This window comes from Leucoraja erinacea, chromosome 9 (assembly GCF_028641065.1).
Source record: "Leucoraja erinacea ecotype New England chromosome 9, Leri_hhj_1, whole genome shotgun sequence".
NCBI lineage: Eukaryota > Metazoa > Chordata > Chondrichthyes > Rajiformes > Rajidae > Leucoraja > Leucoraja erinaceus.
Genome location: NC_073385.1, coordinates 7,230,399 through 7,256,740, shown reverse-complemented (window position 1 = coordinate 7,256,740; position 26,342 = coordinate 7,230,399). Strand labels below are relative to the sequence as shown.

The 26,342-nt window shown below is 40.5% G+C and overlaps 1 protein-coding gene across 3 annotated transcripts in view; it reads right to left on the bottom strand.

Moving 5' to 3' along the window:
* Positions 1–5,167: 5,167 nt before the first annotated feature.
* Positions 5,168–26,342, bottom strand: part of vrk1 (VRK serine/threonine kinase 1) — an 83,607-nt gene continuing 62,432 nt past the window's right edge. For all 3 annotated transcript variants that reach the window (XM_055640096.1, XM_055640094.1, XM_055640095.1), the window contains 5 exons: positions 22,233–22,353; positions 19,694–19,752; positions 17,370–17,548; positions 6,238–6,331; positions 5,168–5,822 (listed from right to left, as the gene is read on the bottom strand). In XM_055640096.1, coding sequence (XP_055496071.1) covers positions 5,716–5,822; positions 6,238–6,331; positions 17,370–17,548; positions 19,694–19,752; positions 22,233–22,353 — 560 coding nt within the window. In that variant the 3' untranslated portion in view covers positions 5,168–5,715. The remainder of the gene's footprint in view (positions 5,823–6,237; positions 6,332–17,369; positions 17,549–19,693; positions 19,753–22,232; positions 22,354–26,342) is intronic.

Below are 26,342 nucleotides of genomic sequence, written 5' to 3'. Positions count from 1 at the left end.
ACCAGTGGTACAAGGATTGAATGTTCAGTCTAGCAGAAAGGCTGGCAAATAAACAAGCCCAGATGCTCTGAATAGTGCTGTATCTATTGACCGTGATTAGAGCTGTAATCCTCTCGCCAATTGGAAAGTATTCCATCATGCTTCCGTCTCGTTCCACTTCGGTGTCAGGCAGTAACCATCTACATCCAGGAAACTGAAGATAAAGACACAATAAGCTGGAGTAACTCAGCAGGACAGGCAGCGTCTCTGGATAGAAGGAACGGGTGACTTTTCAGGTCGAGACCCTTCTTCAGGTCTGAGTTACTCCAGCTTTTTGTGTCTATCTTCGGTATAGAAACATAGAAATTAGGTGCAGTAGTAGGCCATTCGGCCCTTCGAGCCTGCACCGCCATTCAATATGATCATGGCTGATCATCCAACTCAGTATCCCGTACCTGCCTTCTCTCCATACCCTGTGATCCCCTTACCCACAAGGGCCACATCTAACTCCCTCTTAAATATAGCCAATGAACTGGCCTCGACTACCCTCTGCGGCAGAGAGTTCCAGAGATTCACCACTCTCTGTGTGAAAAAGGTTCTTCTCATCTCGGTTTTAAAGGATTTTCCCCTTATCCTTAAGCTGTGACCCCTTGTCCTGGACTTCCCCAACATCGGGAACAATCTTCCTGCATCTACCCTTAAGAATTTTGTAAGTTTCTATAAGATCCCCTCTCAATCTCCTAAATTCTAGAGAGTATAAACCAAGTCTATCCAGTCTTTCTTCATAAGACAGTCCTGACATCCCAGGAATCAGTCTGGTGAACCTTCTCTGCACTCCCTCTATGGCAATAATGTCCTTCCTCAGATTTGGAGACCAAAACTGTACGCAATTATAAACTTGCATCTGCAGTACCTTCAAACACTCCATTCAGGAAACAACCATTACTCAGTGTTCAACGGCACCATAAACACGTCATCTACCATTACCCTTCTATCCCCACCCTTCTTGATCTGCTCCCTTAACCTCCTTCTGCCTCCTTCTCCCCCACAATTTCCGCAAACCTACCTTCATGTCCAGAAGTCCCCACAAATTCCTTGCTTCCTGCATCATCATTCTCTTCCTCCCTCCAACCCCACCTTCTGTTACCCACCAAATCCACACCTGCCACATTTAAGCAGTCACCAACATCAGCCCACAGCTGAATGTGAAGGTCACGATCTACTCGCATCTGGCAAAGGATGTCTATTGCTCTCTGAGGAATTCCAAATGGAAGCGAACGATGGGATACTTCCTGATAATCTTTGACAGACAGAAATGCTGGAGAAATTCAGCGGGTGAGGCAGCATCTAGGGAGCGAAGGAATAGGCGACGTTTCGGGTCGAGACCCTTCTTCAGACTGATGGGTCCTCTTTTAAAGTTAATATGATGTCTGTACCAAGGACAAAAGCAAATAGTACATCCGATAAAGTTACTGCCTCAGTTCTGACACAGGTGCACTCCTCACCTCTGCCACTGTTGAGTTTGCATTCTCCTTGGCCTCATGCATTTCTTCCAGGTTTTCTCCCACCGATATGCAGGTTGGTAAGTTTATTGGGCACTGCAAATTGCCCCTAATGTGTAGGTAAGTAGCAGAAACTTGGAGGAGTTGCTGCAAATGAGAGGGGATAAAATATAACTGCAGGATTAATGTAACAAGGTGCCTGATTTTTGTCACTAACTCTTGGGGCCAAAAGGTTTGCTTCTGTGTTGCACAACACTAATACTTCTGCGAAGAATTCCATGACATCTCAGGGCTGGAATGATTAATCAATAGTTGCAACTAAAATCTCTTATGGGAGGGAATGATTCCAACCTAAGAGGGTGGGAGCTCTATTTCCGAGGCTGGTTTATGCTGTCAAATGCTGCATTGATGTCAAGGCGTCATTCTCATCGTGCATCAGTAGCCATGTGGTCCCGGTGAAATCAAATCTATGTATCAGTGGGAACAAATTATGGATTTGTGATCACTGCTTGACCGCACTGTCGACAACCCACCCCTCTTTACTGACGATTGAGAGTAGACAGACATTGAGTTAATTAAGAAAGGATTTGTCCTTCTATTAGTGAACATACCGGGACAATTATCCAATGTCAGGTAGTGTCAGTGTTGTAACTGTTCTGGAACGGCTTGATTGGAGAAGCTGTCCTGATATCTCTTCCTCCAGCTTTTGCACTACCCAGTGTTCTCAGCTATTTCTTAGTAACACAAAAGGGAATCAAATTGGTTCTAGATTGGTATCTGCGATGGCAGAGCCCTCAGAGGGAAGCAGAGACTGAATGCTGATGACTTAAGGAGCAAACAAATATTCCACTAATGAAACTTCCTTTCCTTACCAAGGAATTCATTGAATTTAGAACAATGCAACACAGAGACAGGCCCTTCGATCCATAATGCCTGTGTCCAACATGGTGCCAGACTTAATCAGCCCACCTACATTTTTGTTCAAGTTATTTATGTTCATCACAAACAAGGTTCCAGCAGTAATACTTGCAGAACGCCATTGGTTACAGAATGTGTAGGAAAGAACTGCAGATGTTGGTTTATACCGAAGGTACACAAAATGCTGGAGTAACAGTGGGTCGGGCAGCATCTCTAGAGACAAACAAAAAGGTGGGGTTTTGGATCGGAACCCTTCTTCAGACCGTCGGTCACAGATTTCAATTGTAACATACTTGTATCCTCCGTTTTCTCCAACCAAGCCAATTTTGAACCTAATCTATCAAGACTCCATGGATCTCATGTGGCTCCAACTTCTGATCCACCTACCATGTCAAAAGCTTTAAAATACATGTATGCAAAATCCGTGCCCCTGCCAATCATCTTTGTTGTCATCCCAAAAAACTCAATTTGGAAGATGACCTCCCTTGCACAAAATCATGCTGCTCCCTCGCCCCGCAAAAAAAAATCTAAAGTGTTGCCAGATGCAACTTGATCCCATCCCCAAGAATCCTCTCCAATAATTTCCCTCCCACTGACGTAAAGCTCATCAGCCAGTAATTTTTCTCAGTATTTCTCCACTGCCCTTCCTAAACAGAACAACGTTAACTATTCTACGGTAGACAAAAACGCTGGAGAAACTCAGCGGGTGAGGCAGCATCTATGGAGCGAAGGAGTTCATTTAAGACCTCAGCCATTTCCTCCAGCTTAATTCACAAGAAATTATTGTAATGTTTAATTTGTTCCAATGATCTATGAAGAATCATTTAGGCAAAAAAAAAAAGCATGGCGCTATGTCATTCAGTATTTGTATTTGCAGAATTGTTTGCTCTACATCCTGAGTATATCCTGTGGAGCAGAAGGATCCAGGAGTACAAGTGCATAGTTCCCCAAAAGAGGTGTCGCTGGTAGAAAGGGTGGCAAAGGTGGTTTTTGGCATGCTGACCTTCAGCTGTCAGGGAACCAAGTAAAGAGTCAGTGGATGCTGGAATCTTGAATAAAATCCTGCACTGTGTTTTAATTGAGTGAAGCTGGGATGTTATGTCACAGTTGTGCAAGATGTTGGCGAGGCCACACTTGGTGTCTGGTGCTCAGCTTTGGTCACCCTACTGTAAGAAAGGTTAAGAGAGCAGAGAAAATTACAAGAATGTTGTCAGGGCTTGACAGCCTATGCATAGAGAGAGGTTGGGCAAGCTAGGTCTGTTTCATGGAGCACAAGAGGCTGAGTGATGATTTCACAGAAGTAAATGAAATCATGAGAGGAATAGGTAGGGTGAATGCACATAGTCTTTTTCCTAGGGTAAGGGATTTGATAACCAGATGGCACATAGAAACATAGAAAATAGGTGCAGGAGGAGGCCATTCGGCCCTTCAAGCCAGCACCGCCATTCATTGTGATCATGGCTGATCGTCCCCAATCAATAACTCGTGCCTGCCTTCTCCCCAGTTTTAAGGTGAGAGGGGAAGATTTAATAGGAATTTGAGGGGCACCATTTTCCACACAGACAGTTGGAACAAGCTGCCAGAGGAAGTAGCTGAGGCAGGTACTTAAACAACATTTGGACAGGTTCATGGATATGAAAGGTTTAGAGGGATGTGGGCTAAATGCAGGATGCAGGGACTAGCCTAGATGGGGGATCTTGGTTGCATGGATGAGTTGGGCTGAAAGGCCCACTTTCCTGCTGAACAAATAATTTCATAACTATGAATTTGTGACTATCACAATATGTTGTCATCAAAATCTGAATATTTGTAGATCCAGGTGCAGATGGTGATCAACATTTGTTAAGAACATGCCTACAGTAAAAATAAATGCGACTACTAATTTTCACACCTATGCACACAACAGAACCTGCACAAATGGCATCCACATTCATAAGTTCACAAGTTTTAGTAGAATTAGGCCATTCGGCCCATCAAGTCAACTCTGCCATTCAATCATGGCTGATCTCTTTGTCTCAACCCCAATTTCCTATGTTCGCCCATAACCCCTGACACCCGTACTGACTGGACCTCCACAGCCTTCTATCGCAATGAATTCCAGATTCACCATCTGCTGACTAAAATTCCAACCGATGCAGAATTTCCTCTACTTCCAGTCAAGATTCCACATCCTCGGCTCCATTCAGAAATAACTCATCATTCATACTTCTGTCTCCGAATAATACACTTCCCAATTGTCAAGGCAGAGAAGAGGCAGTAATAAGTATCTCAAGGTTAGTATGGCCACAAAGTGGAACAGTCAAAATAAATTGGAAACCATCACAACCAATGAATCTCCAGATATAAAACAGTAGTGCTTTAAAGATTTTAGCGATTTCAAAAATCAACTTGTCAGCTGCTGATAGCAATCTGTATCAATGTTATAGAAGGATACCTTTAACACCTAGGCTTACTTGACATCAGCAAAGAATGAAAATTGCATTGTAACTTTCTGTCACTGGAATAGACAACTGGAGTTTTTAACTGCTGTAAAAATTGACAATAAACTGCATTTCTTTCCACTTTTTGCTCAGTAACTCTTTTTATTTTAGGTATAGCAGAATACATAACTCAACTAATTACCGTGCAATCAATGTTGACAGCAGGGCTGTGTAACTCAGGGTTTAGGAGCCTGCACCAGATGATGTGCAATGCAAACAAATAAGATTTAAAAACACCAAAGTATACATAATAATAATAATAATAAGTAAATAAAGTACACAACAGTCTGAGATGAAAACGATTTTAATGGAAAAGTCTTTATTTTGCTGAGAACATTTAGCCAGCAGTTTTACCAAAGCTTTAAAATTATGCTGTCCTTTCAAGTGGTCAGAAACAAAATGCTTAGAAATATGTCACTGAAATTTGTTAAGGTTTTCAATATTACAATTACAATGCATCTTTAAAATTAACAAGCTCAACACTATTTGCCAAGATTAACAAGACTTGCTTTGTTTTTTCTCCCGCCCCCCTCAAAAAGGGGGCATAACATTTCACCTAGCTTCCTGCCATTTTACATGTTGCAACTTTATGATACTGCTCAGCTCATTTACTAAAGTGGCAGAAAAAATAGCAATGTCTGCATTGTTCAGTGTGCAACTTTTAAATTTTGAAAACAAAAAAAAGCACAACACAAAAAATCCAGAATAAAAATGATAGGTATTAAACATGAGAACGATGCTCAGAATAACTTTGTTCAAAATTATCAGACTCAAACAAAATGCAAAGAAGCAAGGAATAATCAAGATAGTTTCTTTTTCTACAAGTTACCATTTATTTAGATGGGTTTTTTTTTGCTAGCTGTCACAACACACGGAGAAGTCTGAGTGCCTATTTCAACTGTCACTACTTTCTTCAAATTCTTTCTTGCTGTTGGCTTCTTGCCTTAAAACAAAAAGACATCACACTTTAATAAGTAAAAACACGTCTAGAGGAATGTGGCTTTACAATTATAAAGAGCACCAGCTTTGTAAAATATAGTTTATACTTTATTCGTACGAGACATCGACCACTCCTAAAACAGTCGGAATCTGAGCACACGAGATTAACTGAAATGTGCAAGCAAGCAGACACAAAGTACTGCAGATGCTGGTTTACAATAAGTCAAAGTGTTGGGGTAACTCAGCGGGTCATGCAGTATCTCTGGAGGACAAGGATTGGCGACATTTTGGATTGGGACCATTTTTCAGACTGAAGGGTCCCGACACAAAATGTCTAGCAGGCAGTTCAACTTAAAGGTGCGCTCTTGTAGTCTTTCACTTGATTTTGATATGCAAGTATTTTCCTGACTATATCTTACCTTTTGGTGTTCTTTTTAGCCTCTTTCCACCCTTTAACTCTGAATCCGAGTCCTTCCCCTCAGGTTCATCATTTGGCTTTGAACAACGCCGTTTCTTTAAAGAAAAGGGGAAAGCACTGATTGAATCAATTGAATTCGAGAATATTTTGGTCGTCATCCTTAAAATCAACCATGCAATGGATAGGTCACACAACTTTCAGGATTAGTTAATGTACAAACCTGGATTTTAAAAGCATTGAGTAGATAACACAAGTTTTGGATAGTGCAGAAAGATGAAATGGTATAAATTTGTTAAAAATTCCAAGTGCAAAATTTCCACAGCACACTGATTTGACAGTTCAACTCAACAACCCATGAAGGAGCATACCACAGCAAATTTCCACCCGAAAATATTAAGTGATAAAGAGGTGCCATAATAGGTGGATTAGAACAGGATTTATCCTTGCCTTATACTAACAAAGATATGGAGGATACCACTATTTAATCTAAGTTTTGAAGAGTGCTTTTTTGAATGCTGATTTTTAGAATTATTCCAGAACTATTCAAAGTAACAACAAAATGGAGGCGACAAGAGAAATGATGCAGGGCAAGTGGCTGAAGTTTCAGAGGGAAAACATTTTGGGACCAGTGACCACAATTCTATAGCTTTAAATAGTTACGGGAAAAGATAGTACTGGCCCACGTTAAAGGTTAATTTTGATGGCACAAGAAAGGAACGACAGTCCAAACTGATTAGCAATAGTCAGCACAATAACACACGGAGCGCAGAAGAGTTAGTGCCTCAATTAACTTTCATCTGAACTCTTATCAAAATGTAATTTTAAACATTTTCATTTTGGCCTTTATCTATATTGAGTAAATGCACTAGTTCTCATTTTACATTTTGTTTCCTATTTTAAAGTCAACTCTAAATGTAAATAAAAATATTATTTTAAATAAAAATGTGATTAAGGCATTTGGCCCAGGAAAGCCAACATAAAAAATGTCAGGCCTTTCTGGCCTTTGTGCTCCTGGGACACAGGTTTGGCTTGGTTCCCCTGAGTGCAAGATAATCAACGCGGCTGTATGTGGGAAATAGTTTCTTGCTAATTTGATTATGTTTGAAAAGATGACAAGAGTATTGACAAGGACATGGCAGAAGACATTGCCTGCATCGACTTTAGCAATATACATTTGATGAGGTACTGCATGGTAGGATGGTCCAGATGTTAGTGCCCACCATAATGTTTGGGACAAAGACCCATCACTTATTTATTTGCCTCTGTACTGCACAATTTGAGATTTGTAATAGAAAAAAAAAAAAATCACATGTAGTTAAAGTGCACGTTGTCAGATTTTAATAAAGGTCATTTTTATACATTTTGGTTTCACCATGTAGAAATTACAGCAGTGTTTATACATAGCCCCCCCCCCCCCCCCCCCCCCCCCCCGCCCCCCATTTCAGGGCACCATAATGTTTCGGACACAGTAATGTCATGCAAATGAAAGTAATCATGTTTAGTATTTTGTTGCATATCCTTTGCATGCAATGGACTGCTTGAAGTCTGCGATTCATGGACATCACCAGTTACTGGGTGTCTTCTCAGGTGATGCTCTGCCAGGCCTGTATTGCAGCCATCTTTAGCTTATGCTTGTTTTGGGGGCTAGTCCCCTTCAGTTTTCTCTTCAGCATATAAAAGGCATGCTCAATTGTGTTCAGATCGGGTGACTGACTTAGCCATCAAGAATTGACCAATTTTTAGCTTTGGAAAAACTCCTTTGTTGCTTTAGCAGTATGTTTAGGATCAATATCTTGCTGTAGAATGAACCTTCCGGCCAATGAGTTTTGAGGCATTTGTTTGAACTTGAGCAGATAGGATGTGTAGATACACTTCAGAATTCATTATGCTACTACCATCAGCAGTTGTATCATCAACAAAGATATGCGAGCCAGTACCTTCAGCAGCCATACATGCTCAGGCCATAACACCCCCACCACTGTGTTTCACAGATGAGGTGGTATGCTTTGGATCTAGCAGTTCCTGCTCTCCTCCTGCTCTAGCCATCACTCTGGTTTGCATCTTGCAGTGTAGCCTCTGTATTTCTGTTCATGAAGTCTTCTATGGACAGTGGTCATTGACAAATCCACACCCAACTCTTGAAGTGTTTCTGATCTGTTGGACTTGATGGTTTGGGGGGTTTTCTTTATTAAAGAGAGAATTCTTCTGTCATCAGCTGTGGTGGTCTTCTTTGGCCTGCCAGTCCCTTTGCGATTAGTAAGCTCACCAGTGCTCTCTTTAATGTGCACTTTAACCACATGCAATTTTTTTTAATGACAAATCTCAAATTGTGGAGTACAGAAGCAAATAAATAAATGATGGGTCTTTGTCCCAAACATTATGGAGGACACTGTATATCACATTGGTTCAAGTATGAGCTAGCCAACTGGATACAGAATTGGATGGGATTCCAAGGTTGGTAATGTATGTTGTTATTCAGATTGGAGGCCTGTAAACAGCAGGATGCTGCAGGGATTGGTGTTGGGTCCGTTGTTTGGCATCTATTTAACTATTTGGATTACATTGTTCGGGTGCTCAATAAGTTTGCAAATGACAGCAATATTGAAATAGTTAATTTTATACCAACAAAGAAAGCCATCTAAGATTACAACAGGATCTGGATTAACTGGGGAAGTGAGCCAAGGATTGGCAGATTAACTCGGACTAGTGCTAAATTTTGCCAAGTTAAACCAGGGGAGAATTTATAAAGTGAATGAATGGCAGGGTCCTGGAGAATGTCTCAGAAAGAAACATCTGAGCCACATGCAGATTGTTCCCTGAAAGTGGCACACAGGTAGACAAGGTGAAGGCAGTGTTTGGCACGTTTGCTTTCACTGGAAAGGGCACGAAGCACCAGAGTTAGGACAACATCATAGCTGTACAAAATGTCAATGGAACCACACCTGGCAAACGGCGCAGTTCTGGCCACCACATTAGAGGTAGGATGTGATTAAACTAAAAAGGATGCGGAAAAAAAACCCAAAAAAACATTTTCCGTGTTTTCCGTGTCGAGGGTTGTGGATACATTGAATGAGCTAGCAGAGGTTCAGAGATAGGAAGAGGTTTTGAGAGACATGGGCCAAATGTAAAAAAATGGGACCAGCTCAGGAAGGCACCTTGGTTGGTACAGACAGATTGGGACTGTGGGCATGCTTCCATGTTGCATATTTCTAATTGCACGAAGTTAGTTGGAAAGGTTGGAGTATTTAGTCTCACTGGCCTTACTCGTTCCTATCTACTTGGATGTCATGAGCTCATTTTCAACACCTAAGTGGGAACATATTAACTCAACCACATGCCCACTCAGAAGCAGCAGGCTTGGCCAATCTTCATTGGCTATGCTTCATTAACATACCACATGCTGACTTTCCAACCATATAGCTGACAAGGACAGGAAGAGCAATGATGTTAAAAAATTGTCAGCAAGAAAGTGTCACCAGGCACTCAGGGGAACCAAGCCAGACCTGTGCCCCAGGAGCACAAAGGCAAGCAAGGCCCAACATTTTTTATGTTGGCTTTCCTGAGCCAACAGCCTCAATCACATTTTTATTTAAAATAATATTCTGATTTAAAATTTAGAGTTGACTTTTAAAATATAAAACCAAATGCAAAATGAAGATGTGCATTTACTCAATTAAGATAAAGGCAGAAATGAAAAATTTTAAAATTACATTTTGATGTGAGTTTGTGTGAAAGGTCATTGAGGCACTAACTCTTCTGCTCTCCATGCGTTATTCTGCTGAGCATTTCAAGAATTTTCTGTTTTGAAGTACCTTATATCCATATATTTAAAACATTAGGGCCAGGGAGTTTACCATATAGTAACCAAGGCTTTGTTCATCATTTCAAAAACTCTCAGCCCTTATATAACAGTACATAGCATTTTCAGGGTATTTTACAGCAACTGATTTGTAATTACCACACGCGTTTCATCAATTGAACTAATTATTTTTTTCTTTCAGTGGAAAAGACTGTTCAACAGTGAACACCAACAGCAATGCCGGCATCATCAAAATCTGGGTCATAAAGTTGCACCAGTTTAAGAGCTTTAGACGCATACCATAGCCTCCTAAGATGAACGACTATAAAATTAAAAAAAATCCTCACAGTAATATGATTTAATTGCAATCAGCTACATTATGGCTTTTTATTAAATGCTTGTCAACTTAAAACAAATGTCTGCCTGCGGTGACAGTTTTGATGAATTTTGATATACCAGCAAAAGAAATTGCAGTGAAAAGAGTAAAAAGAAAACAAAATGAATATGCCGTTAGAAAATCTAAATATTCTTAGCACCAAAATGCATAAACAGCAGGAATGAACTGAATATTTATGATTGGGTAGCCTAAACAAAAAATGCTGGAAACCAGGAAGAAAAACAAAAAAATGGAAACACTCAGGTCAGGTAACATATGTGAAAAGAGAAACAATGATAACTTTTCTGACCAATTATCCTTGGTCAGAACTGAAAAAGAGAAAATAATTTAGATTTAAATTGCAGAGGGTGGATAGGACAAAGCCAGGCTTCTGCAAGGAACATTCCACAACACCAACCTCAACTATGAACTATGAGACTGACTTTAGTTTCACAAAACACATTGGGGGGGGGGGGAGAGTTTGCATTAGTATTGGGGTCATTCATTTATTGAATTTTTATTTATGTAACATCCATGTGTATTATGTTTGCAGGCCTGTTATGCTACTTCAAGAATTTCATTGTTCCATTGCTGGTACATATGACAAATAAACACTTGACTATTGGAAAAGCATTAGATCACCGTTGATGAAAGAGAATCTGAACATATCACCAACAGAGTGAAAACACAAAGGAACGTACAGATTTCAAGATGCAGAACTGTAATTCAGGCCCAATTGTGCTAATAAAGGCAGTAAAACTGAGCCAATATTACAAGTATTGGTATTGACTTATTATAGGTTTATTATTAAAAAGGACAGTGCTGGAATTACTCAGCAGGTCAGGTAGTCCCTGGAGAACATTGATAACTGACATTTCAGGTTGGGACCTTTCGTTGGATCTCCAGACCCTCCTTCAAACCAAAACATGACCTATCTATGTTCTACAGGTGCACAACCTTTTATCCGAAGATCCAAATAACGAAAACCTCCGAATAGCGACATTTTTTCAGTCCTTGAAAAAAGGTCCTTGAAAACGTTCACCGAAGTATCCGGTGGTATTGACATAAAAGAGAAGTTAATAATTGACAATATGCTGCTGTCTGCCCGGAGTTTAAAAGTTCCCACGGTCGAAAACGAGGACAGAGGGAACGTGCCGGAATTACTCAGCAGGTCAGGTAGTTTCCACCTACACCCCTCTGCTCCCCGGCCATGTGTGTGACCCCTTCCCTCCCCTCTCCAGAACCCCGCCCATTGATAACTGACACTTCTTCACGTCGGCAATGCCAGGTTCAGGGGGACACCGACGCCCACCTTTGCAAGTTGGAGATCCCAGAGACCCACAGCCAGCCTTCCAACTCCAGAGGAAAACTGCAAACTAGCGGGAGACATCGGGACCACCATCTCCCCGATGGGCCACTACGGCGACAAGTGGCAGTTCGCCCACAGCCCGAGCTGCGCCCTCTCATCGGGACCCCCCAGGCCCACTGCAAGCACGGAGATCCCAGATCAGCAACTCCAGCCCAGCCCCGTTCCAACTCCAGAGGAAAAGCTGCTGCTGGTGTGCAAGGTGCGTCTTGTTCTTGGGGTGACGCAGCTCGGGCTGAGGGCGAACTGCCACTTGTCTCCGTAGCGGCCCATCGGGGAGCGGATTCGTCTGGCGTTGGGGGTGGGGGAGGGGGGTATTGTGCTGTTTGATCGCCCCCTGCTATCCCAGGGACAGGGAGACAGGACGTCACCGAGGGCGGCCCGCAGAGGTGACAGCGGAACCTCTCGGTCCTCGACGAGGGGAACTAAATCCCTATTCATAAAAAGTGAGGGTACATTGCTAGATAGGAATCCCATTATTGTGTGTTCACCGAGGGTGGCCCGCAGAGGTGACAGCGGAACCTCGGGTCGGTCCTGGAAAAACTTTGTTTTATATGTGCTACCCGGATGCAAATTATGCCCGCTACAAGTACATCAGGTGATGCAAAAGAAAAAATACACAAAGTGCAGGTTATGGTGGTGCAGCTACAGAGAAACTGCAAATGAAAGAAAAACCAGAGAGCTGCGCTCACGGATATAAGAGTGTGAAAATGTCGCCTTAGGCCGCCTTAGGGCATGTAGCCCCGCTAGGGTGACATGAGTGCAAAGGAATTCATTCAACACACACTGCATTTCATACACATTTATTCTGCAAAAAAACTCCATTTAAGACTGAAACTCGCGACCGAGGAACTGCCGGGATCAAGGCAATGAGGTAGATACGCTAAAAAATTTCCGTTCCGTCCGAAGACCGACAAATTCCAAATTACGAAGAAGGCTGTCGGATAAAAGGTTGTGCACTGATCCAGCAACATATATGTTTGTTTGTCATTGCAGTTCATCCCTAGGTATTGTGTGTACTGAAATACAGGTTTGTTTTATGTGCTACCCAGAGTTATGCCATACAAGTACATAAAAGAAAAAATACACAAAGTGCAGGTTAGCACCTCAGAGAAACTGCAAATCACAATGGGTAGATTAGAAGATTAGGAATTTATCCCTAGTATGAGAGGTTTGTTCAAGAGTCTGAATATAGCAGAGCACCTCAGGGAATCACAAGGAATTGTCTCTGAGTAGCTGAAAGGGGAGGTGATGATGTTACTGGTGCTGGAATCTCCTTGAAGCAGTGGAAACTAAGGATAAAACACAGCCCAAAGCCTTAAACAGCAACAGGCACTTTCAAGAACTTGAATTGTCTACTTGTATTCTGATAAACAATCTGATGAAAGAATACCAAATAAAGCCTTAATCCGTATGACCCGATGTCTCTTTCCAGTAAATTCTTGATTTTAGATTTATAAAACCAGTTACTTTGTTTTAGTAAGATCATGGACTCATTTTTGGTGTTTTGAGACAAAAAAAAACAAATTGGCTTCTGCATTTCCTTCTTCACAAGGGCAATTCGAAATATTCGACAGTTAGTTACACAGCATGGAAACAGGCCCTACAGCCCAATTTATCAATGCCGACCAAGTTGTCATTCTGAGATGATCCCATTTGCCTGCATTTGGCCCGTAGCTCGCTGAACTCTTCAAAACCACATGTCTTTTAAAAGTTGTAATTGTATCCACTTCTGTAGCTTCCATTGGCAGCTCATTCCAGATCTAGACTATCCTTAGAGTGAAAAGGTCCCTCCTAATCTCTCGCCTCTCACCGTAAACTTGTCCCTCAAGTCTTAGAATCTTTTAATCTAGGGAGGGAAAATAAACCCCGAGGAACATTCACATTATCAATGACCTCATGATTTTGTGTACTTCAATAAATTTGCCCCTCAGCTTTTTACGTTCCAAATGAAAAACACCCAGCCTATCCCTATCACTCAAGTCCACATGTCCAGCCAACCTTTCCTGGTGAATCTTTTCTGCACCCTTTCCCACCCAATACAAACCTTAGAACATCAAATCAACCAAGCCACTGCCTAGTCTTGCCTTTTTTTCAACTCATTCAATGTCAATTTTTATGTAATGCACCTCTGTGAAACACTTCATGCTATTTTGTATATTTAATGGTACTACATTCAGAATAATCCAGCCTCAAGTATATCATCAAAATGTGATTTAATCACCACTGCTGGAAAACTAACATAATGAATGCGTCTCGGAGATACAGAATATAATTTATATAAAATCTAAATTCATACAGCTTTTATAATTTACTTCAAGCCAAAATGTTCAGCAATGAAGTCCAAGTAATCAACAAATATTTAGTAACTGCCTACAAGATAATAATTACAGCTCATTTTAAAAGATAAATACCATAGGAACCATAATATGCAAAATTCACATGTAAAGCTACGTCAATGCTTGTAGAAACAGCCCAGACTAGAGTTTAATTTGCTGACAAACCCTTATTATAAAATAATAAACATACGAATGCACATTCGAAATGTTTCCACGAATAAAATCTTCTTAGGCATTAGAATAATTGCACTATAGAAGCAGATACAAGTACAAATCCACGACTTTAAACATATTTACTTTAACAGCTTTGGACAGCAGCCTAGATAAGCAGACAATAGAGGGGATAAAATTGAGATTTAAACTGCAGTTAGTGAAATCCTATGGCAGATCTTTGTTGAGCTAATTGTTTTGTCATAGCCAAATGGCAAGCTTAGTCAAGGAATCAATGCAGAACACCGTTGGTATTATCTGGCCCAAGACAAGGATACTGCTAATTTTCCTCCTTGTTTCAACCAATTTTTGAGATTTCTCAGTTCTCATTTGAAACCTTGGATACTCTTCAGGGCATGCTGTATATTTTATTTCATAATAACTCGGAACAATTTTTTGAAAATGATTAGCAACAATTGGCTTAGGGTCTAATCACCGCATTTATTTTTGCATGCTGATTGCTGCTTAATACCACGTTTCATTTCTAATGACGCAACACACTTTCCAAGTGCTCTGGGGAAAAATAAGATGTGCGGCCATTAGTGAAACCTGGCCTATCCCCCCCCCCCCCCCCCCCCCCCCCCCCCCCACCCCCACCACCCTGAAGGCTTATGGCACTGCTTTGTACACAACCACCTTGGCCAATAGCTGCTAGATGTAATCAACAGGCCACAATGGCTCATCGCAGCAATGGCTTGTTTTACATTGAAAACGTAACAGCAGGTTGCTAAGAGTTTTCTTTTGGATGCACAGTAATAAATCAACAGCTACAATTCTCAGCTACCAATGAGTAGTGTGCATCTTTTTCCTTCATCATTACCATCTAAACCCTGCTGCGCTGAACAGATTGGTTTGATAATTACACACAATAACTGCAGTGGGCACATAACCCTCAGCTGGCACAGGGCAGATCCTAAGCGGCAAGTTCCATATGTAAACTACACTGATTAAGTGCATGAGATACACCCTCCCCTGCCTGTCTGCAGCACTGATGAGTAGCATTCAAGTGCTGACATTATCATATGTCTAAATCATGAGGTAGCAGGTCAGAGTTATAAAAATTTCAAAGCACTATTTAATCGATCGCTCTGTTCTACTTCAGAACAATTACTGTCATAATCCAGTCCTGGATTCAAAACTACAATCTCAAGAGGTAAACCTTTAATCAGGATTTCACACCACTTTGAAAAGTCTCATTTTATCTTAATAGTTTTCTTCAGTTATGCTCCCTTCATTCTCCTGAAACCAGTGACATTGTTGTGAAGTGTCAACAGCTCTCTGCACCTCACCCAAATGGTCATCTATCAGTTTGATCCAAGATAGTGAGTGTTGACAGATTAGTTATAAGCAGAAGACAGGTCAAACATACCAATGACACACCATCCAATGTACGTTTCAGCAGAAGTCACTGGAAATATTTCAGAAAAAGACACTTAAGTTGATTTTCTTTTGCACTAGTTGTGTGGGACTAAAACCATTTTTTTTTTTTAAATTGGCTGATAAAGGAGACTTCAGATGTTTATAAAACAGGTTGCAGATTGTTAACTCCACTTGAGAATAGTCAAAAGTGGTAAGTTTTCCAGAAACATCAAAGTGATAATGACCAGATAATCTTTTTAACAGGGCTTCTTTCCGAAATAATGTGATGGGAGTTTTTAATGTCCATTTCACAGGCAGACAAAATTGGGCTGGCTGATTTTAATATTGATGGAAAGGTTCACAGGTCTTTAGAACTGATGACTCATCTTGACATTTTACTATTTAGAAGAGTTTACACGGAATATATATAAACAGAACGTGAGGAAATACTCTTCTGAATTTGCAGTGAATTGTTATAATCTTTATAAATAAAATACAACTTTATCATTTTTTTATTTACAAGGATGGTGGAAACAGTCAACCGAGGCTATTTTTTTCTGCAGGTAAATAATTTTCAGGTGTATGGGAAAAGAATGGGGAAGTGGAACGACCATATAGACCTGTGTGGACAAGGGCCATAAAGATATACGAGAAATTCTTCTTCAACATGCACTTTAACTGTATCATTTCTGCAACTGACAATGCCCCGTTTAACATCAACACACCATCTGTGGTGTCACTGAAAGTGACCTGGCTGAACAATAATACAAGATTTCAAATCACTAACAAGTTGATAAAAAAAAAATACACTGCTTTTTGCTGACAGTTTTACTTCTCTTTTAGTATACAATGTCTAATTTGTTTACAATGGCCAAAAGAAGAGCTCTTTCGCCAAGATAACAGAAGGATCAATTTGATTCATTTCCACTGTAAAAAGCTGGAACTTGGTCTTTTGATGAGGTATTTATTCTGGAAATCCCAGTTGGAGAATTAGTTGTCATTACAGGTGAACTCCAAAAGCAAAGTAATCAGAGGCCACCATTCCATGTTGCCTTCAAATTGTTTTCAATGGATTGGATCAACTTAAAGCCAAACAATATCTCAGTATTGCAAAATGGGAGAAAATAAAATGGTTTCAAAAACACTATGGATAAATGGAAGACAATTACAAACAGTCAAAAAGTTAGAAAAACCACTAAAAGATCCTAAAAGTACACAAAGTGCTGGAGTAGCTCAGGTCACGCAGTTTTCTGAAGAACATGAACAGGTAACGTTTCTGGTCAAGATCCACCTTTAAATGCTGCCTGACCGGTTAAGTTTCCCCAGCACTATGTTCATTTGTGTATTAACCAGCTACTGCAGCTCGTTGTTTCTACTAAATCACCCCACTCACTCATTTGCTGAGAAAGTTTTTTTCTTCAATAACAAACAGAGGGAATTAATTAAAATACTGGATATACCTTTTACATTCTTGTACATGGTGCTATAATCCTAACCTCACCACTGCTGGAAACAATCTCATCTCCCCTTTCCTTTACTTTCATCATTTTAAAAAGCTTCTATTATTGCTTCCCATAATCTACATTACAAAAAAAAAAATCTGATTTCCCGCAATCATTCTTTACATATTTCTTTCCTATATCAGGTTGGGAAATGGAAGTTAGGGCGAGAAATTAAATTGTACCTGTGCCTTGGATGTTGTTGGAGCGTCACCATTGAATGATGGTCCCAAAACCAGAATACCATCATCTACACAGCCAATCGATTTAAGTGCTTGCTTGAAGATTTCTCTTAGCCTCTGATACCGAGGTCTATCTTTGTAACCAAGCGATATGACATCTTCAAAATATTTTGTTAACTCAACTGTAATAAAGAAATGCCAGAAAAATGTCAGTTGTGATTAAAAAATCATTGGGCTGCTGTGCCAACTTTGTTTCTTTCGTACCATCCAGCATTTTCTATGTACAAAAGTTTCCTGGCAACAGTGGTCAAAGACAAAAAAAAATGGATTCGGAGAATGTATCTTTCCCCCTCAGTCTGTATTAATGGAAACCAGTGAAGGTCTCCTCTCAAACTTGCCCTCCACCAGTCACTGTAGTCCATTTTATAACAGAAACAATTATGCAATCTGAATATATGAATACTAAATTAATTTTTTTCCCTTCTGTAGGCCGCTTCCATATGGCACGTGCAAAGATACCAATGACTGAGTGGATGCAGTGCCATCTAACCTGCTACTGCAGGGCAGCCATTGAAAATTATCAGAAATATTAAGCCTTCCGAGATTTATAGTTAAACTAGACCAAGAGCGGACCCATTGGATCCGTTCCTCCAATGCAATATTCCACCACTCACCCTTAACCACTAAATGCCCAGACGTTTTAAAGTTTAAAATGGCAATAACGTAAAATATACGATCAATGTGAACGCATCTCACTCTCCCTCTTCAGTCCCCTATTCCCCTCCTCCATTATCCTCCCTCTTCCTACTCTCCAACCCTCCTCTGCTTCCTCCCGTCACCCCCTCCCTCCCCTCCTCCATTTCCCTGCCATCCCTCTTCCTACCCCTATCCTCCTCCATTCCCCCTTATCCCCAGCACTCCCTCCCTTCCTCTTCACCCTCCCTCTTCTATCCCCTCTCCCCCCTACCCTCAATCACTCCCTCCCTCCATAATTCGTTCTCTCCCTCAATCCTCCTCCTCCCCAGCCCCTATCTCACCTCTCCCTCCCTCCTCACCTCCTCCACACTGCCCTCCTCCCTCTCTATCCCATACTCTCTCCCTCCTCACCTCCCACTGCCCTCCTCTCCCTCTATCCCCCACTCCCTACCTTCACCAATCCCCCCTCTATTCCCCCCCCCGACTCATCTCCCCCACTTACCCCTCCCTCCCTACACCCTTCCTCTCCCTCTATCCCCCTACTCACCTCCCCGCTATCCCACCCCCCACAATGAAAATTGTGTTTTTTTTTTTTATTAAACCTCAACCCTATCCCACCCTCCCCACAATGAAAATTGCGATGTTTTGTTTTAAATGAAACCTGCCCCCTATCCCAACTCCCCACAATGAAAATCGCAAATGTTTTTTTAATGTAAATGAAATTTGGAATTCCATTGTGACGTCATTGTGAGGTGGAATGTTGACAGATAGGGCAAGTGGAAGAGAGGTTTTTTTTTTTTTTTTGTTTTTTTTTAAAAAAGTGTTTTTTGTAAAGTTTAAAATGTCAATGACTTGTAATATATACCATCAATGCGAAGGAAACTCGATTCATTTACATCACAGGACAATGGTGAGGTGGGCCAAAAAATTGTAACGCTATCGTGTAGCGTTTTTGCGCAAATATAGGTACAAAAATAGCAACGTATAGAACCAAGAGAGGGAGAGAGCGAGAGATAGATGTAACACAAGTGCAACAACAAAGGTCACAATTCAACCTAGATCAAGATATGAAAGTGTGTTGTTTTTCATTCCCTTGGCCCAACACAATGTGGAAAACTAAGATATAGTTGTATTCTAATATGTAGAAAAAGTGATAAAGATGTTCAGTAACTACAATATATATAGCACTCGAGTTTAATTTGGAGATACAGCCTTCTCAGCCGACCAGATCCACATTAACCATTGATTACCTGGTCATATTAGTTCTATGTTGTACCACTTTCTCATCCACTCCCTACAGGAGGAAACTGGAGCATCCGAGGATACTCCAAACAGACAGCTCCCAAGGTGGGGATCGAACCCAGGTCTCTGGCGGTAATGCAGCAGCACTATCAGCTGCACCACTCCTAAAAAGTTTTTACTATTTACATTGAGCATCAACCCTTACCCAAATGCAACAATTTGCTAAATTGCAAAAAGATAGTTCTGGAATCAACTTTAAGACATAAATTAAATTGGGAGTTTAATTAAATTGAGCCAATCATCATCTCCTTATCCATTTCCCCAATCTTTTTTTATCTGTTTGCAAGAAACAAATAGGAAATCACACGTTGTAATTTAGAATTACCCACCTGATTTACTTTTGCTAGGGAAACATTGCTCCATCAAGCTTGGAAGGTTTTGTCTGAATCTGCAACACATAAAACAGATCCAGAAAGATTTAAAATTGCTGTCATTCTGCAGAGAACAAAGGTCAAATGCAAAGTATCAATTTGGGAACTCAAATACATGGAAGATCTCTATTTTAAATAATATTTCTGAAAGCATATACACCATTTAGATGTAGGATATTTTCCATATGTCTTGCCATTCATGTTCAGTAAACAAATTTGGTGGGTGGTGACAAATGAAAAATATTGCAATGTTGGAAATCTGAAATCAAAAACAAAAAGGGTGTAAACATTTGGCAGTTTCCTGCTTTCCAGCCAGTGCTCTCTGTGACTGCATGCTACTTCCATCTCATGTTATAGCCTTCATTACATTTTAATTGCATAAAAATAACCTCTTGCGCAAGTACTTGAAGTCTAGTGAAAGCCCAGATTCATGACACTGACTGGTTCACATCTATCCATGAACAATGAGATGGCCTGTTTATGTTATTTAGTTAAAGCCATATGGTTTCATTGGTGGATGATCCTTCTAACATCACCCCTTTACACAGCTGTATTTCTTATTCCATCTTTCTTGTTCGTGATCCCTGAAATGACAATAAAGATATACAATACAATACAATAGTAATGCTAAGTTACTGATCCTGACCCTTCATAAACAATGCTTCCACCTCAACCTTCTTGCATTTAGGTACATACCATGAAGCAGAATGACTCATACGTGTCTATTTTCCAAACTTTTGGCAGCTTAGTCTTCCAAACTCTCTAATCGTCCATCTTTCATTTCTATCTGTACTCTTCTCCATAATGAACGTATACTCTACTTCCTTAACTAGTCAAGCCAGTTTAAATCTTCCCCAACCTGCAACAATAATGGTCATATTGAGGTGAGGTGCAACTCATGTACTTTCCACCTTCTATCTCAGTCTCGCAAGAAACCCAAGTCGTTACACCTGCAACATTTGTCAAACCATACTCGGGCAATATCTGGGATTTTATAAACCAAAATCAAGAGCACTTTCCCAATCCATCACCAAGTCTTGCATTTTTATTTCAAGGAGCAACCTTCTGTACCCTAATACATTTTCAGTCTCAACCACAATAACAATGGCTCCTTGCAATCAATAACTGAGCAAACATTCCCTTCCAAACATTTGGATCCAGAATCACACAAACATAAAATGTCTCCATTTTCAAACTAAGAGAAAAGTAGTGCAAAACGGAACAGTTGGCCCATTTGTGCAAATGCTGGTCCTCATTTCTCCCATTACATTCTAGAGTGTTAACACAACAGCTTTGGGTGCCATGGCAATTAAAGTGATCATTTAAATGCTGTGAGGATCTTTTCCTCCATCACCCCCTCAGGCAAAGTATTCATTATTTAGACCTTTGGGTGAAAAAAACCTTCCTCAGATTACATTCAAAACTCTGACCCATTGCCTTAAATGTGTGCCTTCTGGTCATCGACATCTAACAGGAGAAATGTGTAAAGAACTGCAGATGCTGGTTTCACCTTTGGAGAGAAGGAATGGGTGACGTGAAGAACGGTCTCAACCTGAAACATCACCCATTCCTTCTCTCCGGGGATGCTGCCTATCCTGCTGAGTTACTCCAGCTATCTACCCTATGCATGGCTCAGTCGTGTTATCGTGCATGGATAGTTCCTCATCTCCCACTGGCATTTTGGAGTTTAAGTAGACTCCAATGGTTCAAGGATGCTTTGTTACACATACAACTGCAGTGTAAAAGTATTTTTTGCAAATATTACACATGCCGGCTCCACAATTTTTGGCTGCTATCTACTTTTGTTTGTCTTTTAATTAATCCACTTGGCTTCATATGAAGATCTCCACTTGTTGTCATGGACACTTTGGCTCCAAAAAACCCAAGGATATTGAATCAGTTCTGGTTCAGGTGCAGTGCGTTCAACATGTACAGGTCACATATTCCACACAAATAACTCAAATTATCAAGAAAATCTAAATCCCCCTCGTTTGTATCATTCCTTTAACCATGTATTTACGATCTATCCTTCCAATTCGTATCCTCGCTAGCATGTGAATTTATGAACTGCTTCAAGGAGGCAGCAAAACTGCATATATACTATTTTGCTAGAATATTTTACATTAAAACAATATGACTAGCATGCTTACCCGACTTGGGTCTGAATCTGAATTTCATTTCTAAATCAGGAATATGTAAATTTGTCACATAAGGAACTCGAGTACATTATTTAGGCTAATGCTCTTTCAATAGAGGGCAAGGTTGTCTGTTAGATGTGAAATATATTGAAAATGTTAAAACATCAAATTTACCCACTAATGGCCTGGCATTATTCAAAATGAGACATGGGTAAACAGACCATAACAATGATCAGATAGCTTGATTCAGGCCAGTTAGTAGACAGCAGTTCCATTAGCATTGAAAAGGTGAGGGACAGGGCAGAGTTTCAGCCAGACTATGCAATGAAGCTTAAGATGGCATGTATCCATTTTCTTACTTCAGTTTTTCATCTCTGACATAGTTTGCATCCTTTAGATTGTCGTCCCAGGGCAATCGCCCACTAAGCCACTGTAACATGCAATATCCCAGGATTTCCAGGTCACCGCGTCGGGAAGGAGCTGAGGGGAGGGACAATTTTAATTGGATTAAAATATAGTTTATAACTGAAGTAATAGGGTAAAAACCCAGATACAAGAAATACAGGCAACTTCAAAATTGCCAAATGTTATTTCATTTATTACAATGACAGTGGCATTTCTTCAAATATAAAGAAGCCAAATAATTCAATTAAAACAATCAATTTACAAAACGATCAACTCCTAAAGAATGTGTGGAATGTCTTTGGCCAAAACATGATGCAGACCAGTAACTGACTTCTATAAATCAGTCACATCAATGATGGTACATTATTAGCTTAAATTGTGTCACTATGTTAATTGGAGGTCAGGTATAAAAGATAGGGTGGAAGGGTAAACTACGGTAACTTATATTTCTTGAAAGACGATCAAATTTGGGCAGAAAGATGCAGGGTGCCAAACAAACAAGGTGTTTCAAGGTCTGTTACATATAATTTTATATTTTAATGTCACATATATAATTTCAAAGTATTAAAAAAATGGTAACTATGTGCTGCGCTGCACTAAATGTTCCAGACAGGAACTTCAATTAATAAAAACCAACACATCTAATGACAATTAATTCAATAACAAAGTCTATTTTGTGAAACACAGAACTCACAAAATGCTTCTGATTTTACCTCCATGCCACCAGGGGCCAATGATACAAATTAAAAGTTGAAATATGATTAAAACATGATGCCAAGAGAGAACTGGGTTTTTGCAGGGCTACCAAGAGCTGCTACTAAATGAATGGGGTAAGTTTCAATACATCTGTGGCCGAACATAGAAATTCATATAACACCCAGGACCGCCTCCCACAGGCACCGTGTTATTTTACCACATGTGAAAAGGCAGCAGGCACATTGAGTTTGCAATCTGGATGAGTCCACACAGCTCAAGGTGTACTCAGAATTCAGGACGATGATTTCTTTTTTTTTTAAATAGTCCTAGAACTTAGACTATAATAAACTAACATTTAAATTTGGTTCAAAATATGCAGATTCAAACTAGTATTCCTCCCATCGGAGTACTGGATTACAAAGATAGCTTGGCTCTAAACTAACTGCCTAATCAAAACTCTGCCTATTGCATGTTCCTTAAAGCCTACATATTTTTCCCAAACTATTGATCTTGATAATTATGCCTTTAAAAAAAAAACATATTACCATTAAAAGCTTTGATATTACCTTGTTGGAGAGACCATTAAATGAAACCACATGCACGAATCAAGGATATTGAACAGAGGCACAGCCTAAAACCCAGGGATTTTCAATGCAAAATGTTAAGTGTTTCTTGTTCCACAACACAATTTGGCTTCCCGATTATTTCGGGCATTAGGCACAAAGTGCTGTAGAAACTCAGCAGGTCACGCAGCATCATTGATAAGACATGGATTATTGAGGTTTCAGGTCAGGACTTTTCTGGGCTATCCATGTCTTCCATGAAATTTTGCTTATCCATGTTCTATAGATGACGCCTAGCCTGCTTAGTTACTCTAGCACTGCTTCTACACACAATTCCAAAATCTGTAGTTCCTTGTGTTTCTAGCATTATAGTCCGTGGGCCAGAGGGGCCTACCGTGCACCTCCCCTATGATCCTGCTTCTTGGGTGTCATTTTGTTCATTGGTATTTCTTCTGTTTGAAAAATGATGTTCCCTAGAAAAAAACATTTGGACTATGTTTTTTTTAACCCTTATTTCAATATATGTCAAAACTGTTTTTTTTCACAATTTGCCCTCTTTCTTGGGGTCTGTGAATTTGGTACTTGCAATTGAGTGTTTCTTATTAAAGATACATTTAAAAAATCCACTAAATTAGGACCATATCATTTTCAACTCTATGAAAATCACCAAGCTCTCAGTGGTTTCACAAATTTGTTACGCTGTTGCATCAGTTTGATTGGCTTGACTTTGCCGATTCCTTTGAAGGCACTTGTTGAGTCAAAGCCTGAGACCGCGTGCAGTCCAAGTAATGCTGAGCAGTATTCTGAGGACTGCTTTGCAAAATGAGTGACATCTATTAGCCTTTGCCTGTTGCCTCTCCCTGTGTCAAAGAACTGTGGTGTCTTGAATGCTGTTTGCATTGTGAAGCAATATGAAAAAGATATCGCTGTCTGGGCTTTTGACTTGTACGTGGTCATATACTTGCTCTTTGCCATAGTTGCTCTATAGGATGACTCGCGAGTCTGTTTCTTCTTTGTTTGACTTCAGGGACTGAATCTCAGACTGCAGTGTCTCTTTCCCATTCTGAGAAGTAAGAAGTGCGGTCTCTCCTTCCTTAATGAAGACCACCTTCCATCCATGTAGCCTCTTTGCCATGTCATGCTCTCTCCACACATTAAGAAGAAGTTCAATGAGCTGTTTCTTGTTCTCATCATTGGTCAAGAACTGCTTCCAATCTCTTGGTTTTTTTGTCTTTCCTCCTTCGATTATTCTCTTCTCCGCACACCCACGTCGTGTCCGTTCACTTGTCTTCACTGAATCTGGTTTGTACATATCGGTACTGAAGACTACATCATTAGATGACAATGCATTGAAGATTTTGATGCCAATCTCTTTGAAGTTTGCAGGAATCTCTTTGAGATAGTAGAATGCAGCATTTCCATCTTCCACTATCAATGTCTTGTTACTGGCAGGAGTTGTGAGTTGTCTACATCTTTCAATAGGTAGTGTAGGCCTTTGGATTGATCAGTCTTTGCAAATAAGTTGTCCGATGTACCAATGGAGTAGGGTACAGGGGTCAGAGAGTACTTCATAATCTCCCATAGATTGAGTTGACTGCCAGAACTTTGTGCTTTGACCATCAGTTGAAAAGCAATATCTCCTCGTTCAGATGTTTTCAACTTCACTCTTTTCTTTGTTTCTGCCATGGTTTTGAGTTTCAGATTCTTGATGGGTTCAGAGAATGCTGTATTTTTCTCGTCGCTCTCTGATGAGCTTTTCTTTCTGTTCTTTCCCTGTGGTAAATACCTGTATGACATCTTTCTCGACTTCAGCCGGAACACGTGCACCAGAAAGAATGACATACAACCCAGGTCAAAAGGATTCAGGAAGCTCTTTACAGCATCAAGGGCTTTCGTTACACATGCTTCACTTTTCCTTTATCTCAGTTGGTTGTTGATCTCTGTGTTTGCTTCCGTGATTGGTAGCAGAAGTCATGTCTGCGAGGCTGAGAGTTGCAGAAAGTGTGCCCTTTCTGTTGAAATTCGAACCCATCTCTGATAAGTACTGTGATTCTGCAAGATGCCAAAGAGCCCAACACTACTGCTACCACCTCGAGATTTGCCATGCTTCATGATCGTCTCCTCAATAGATTTGTCAACAGCACATTGGTTTACTGGTATGGACGACCTAGCGACACTGATGCCACCTCTTTCGAGGAAAGCCAGGGCACCGGGATGTGATTCTTCGATGTTTGCCAAGAACACAGCAAGGTAGGTCAGATAGTGGGAGTAATTGTGACCACCAAAGGTGAAGAAGAGATCGGGCATAAGAAACAGGCAGTGCAAGTACAAGGGAAAGTTGTTCTCTTTCACATGCCTAATCAATGAGAGAGCAATCCACACAGAATCCATGTTCAACAACCAAAATTGTGCAGTCTTCCCGAGAGATCCTTTTCAAACATCAGCTTTGAAGTTCTCATACGACTGCATCAATGTGTTGGGATCTGCATTGGCCATGAATTGAGCAAGTGCTTGCTTTGTTGACGATCGGATTAGCTCTTGAAAGATGCCCTTTGATTCCTCTGGTATACCGGACAGCACTGCATCTTTTCTAGCCATTGACAGGAATACATCAAGAAGGAGCCTCTCCAAATCTTGTGGCAGTGCAGACGTCTGTCGTAGTTCTTTCCTGTCATAACACCTTCCATAGAACCAGTAGACATGAGTCCCGATTCCAGGAGAACATCCTGAAGTCCGGATCCTTCCATTTTCTTTCCAAGCATTTTGAAGTTTGCACAAATGACATGAAATGTGCCAATCAACACA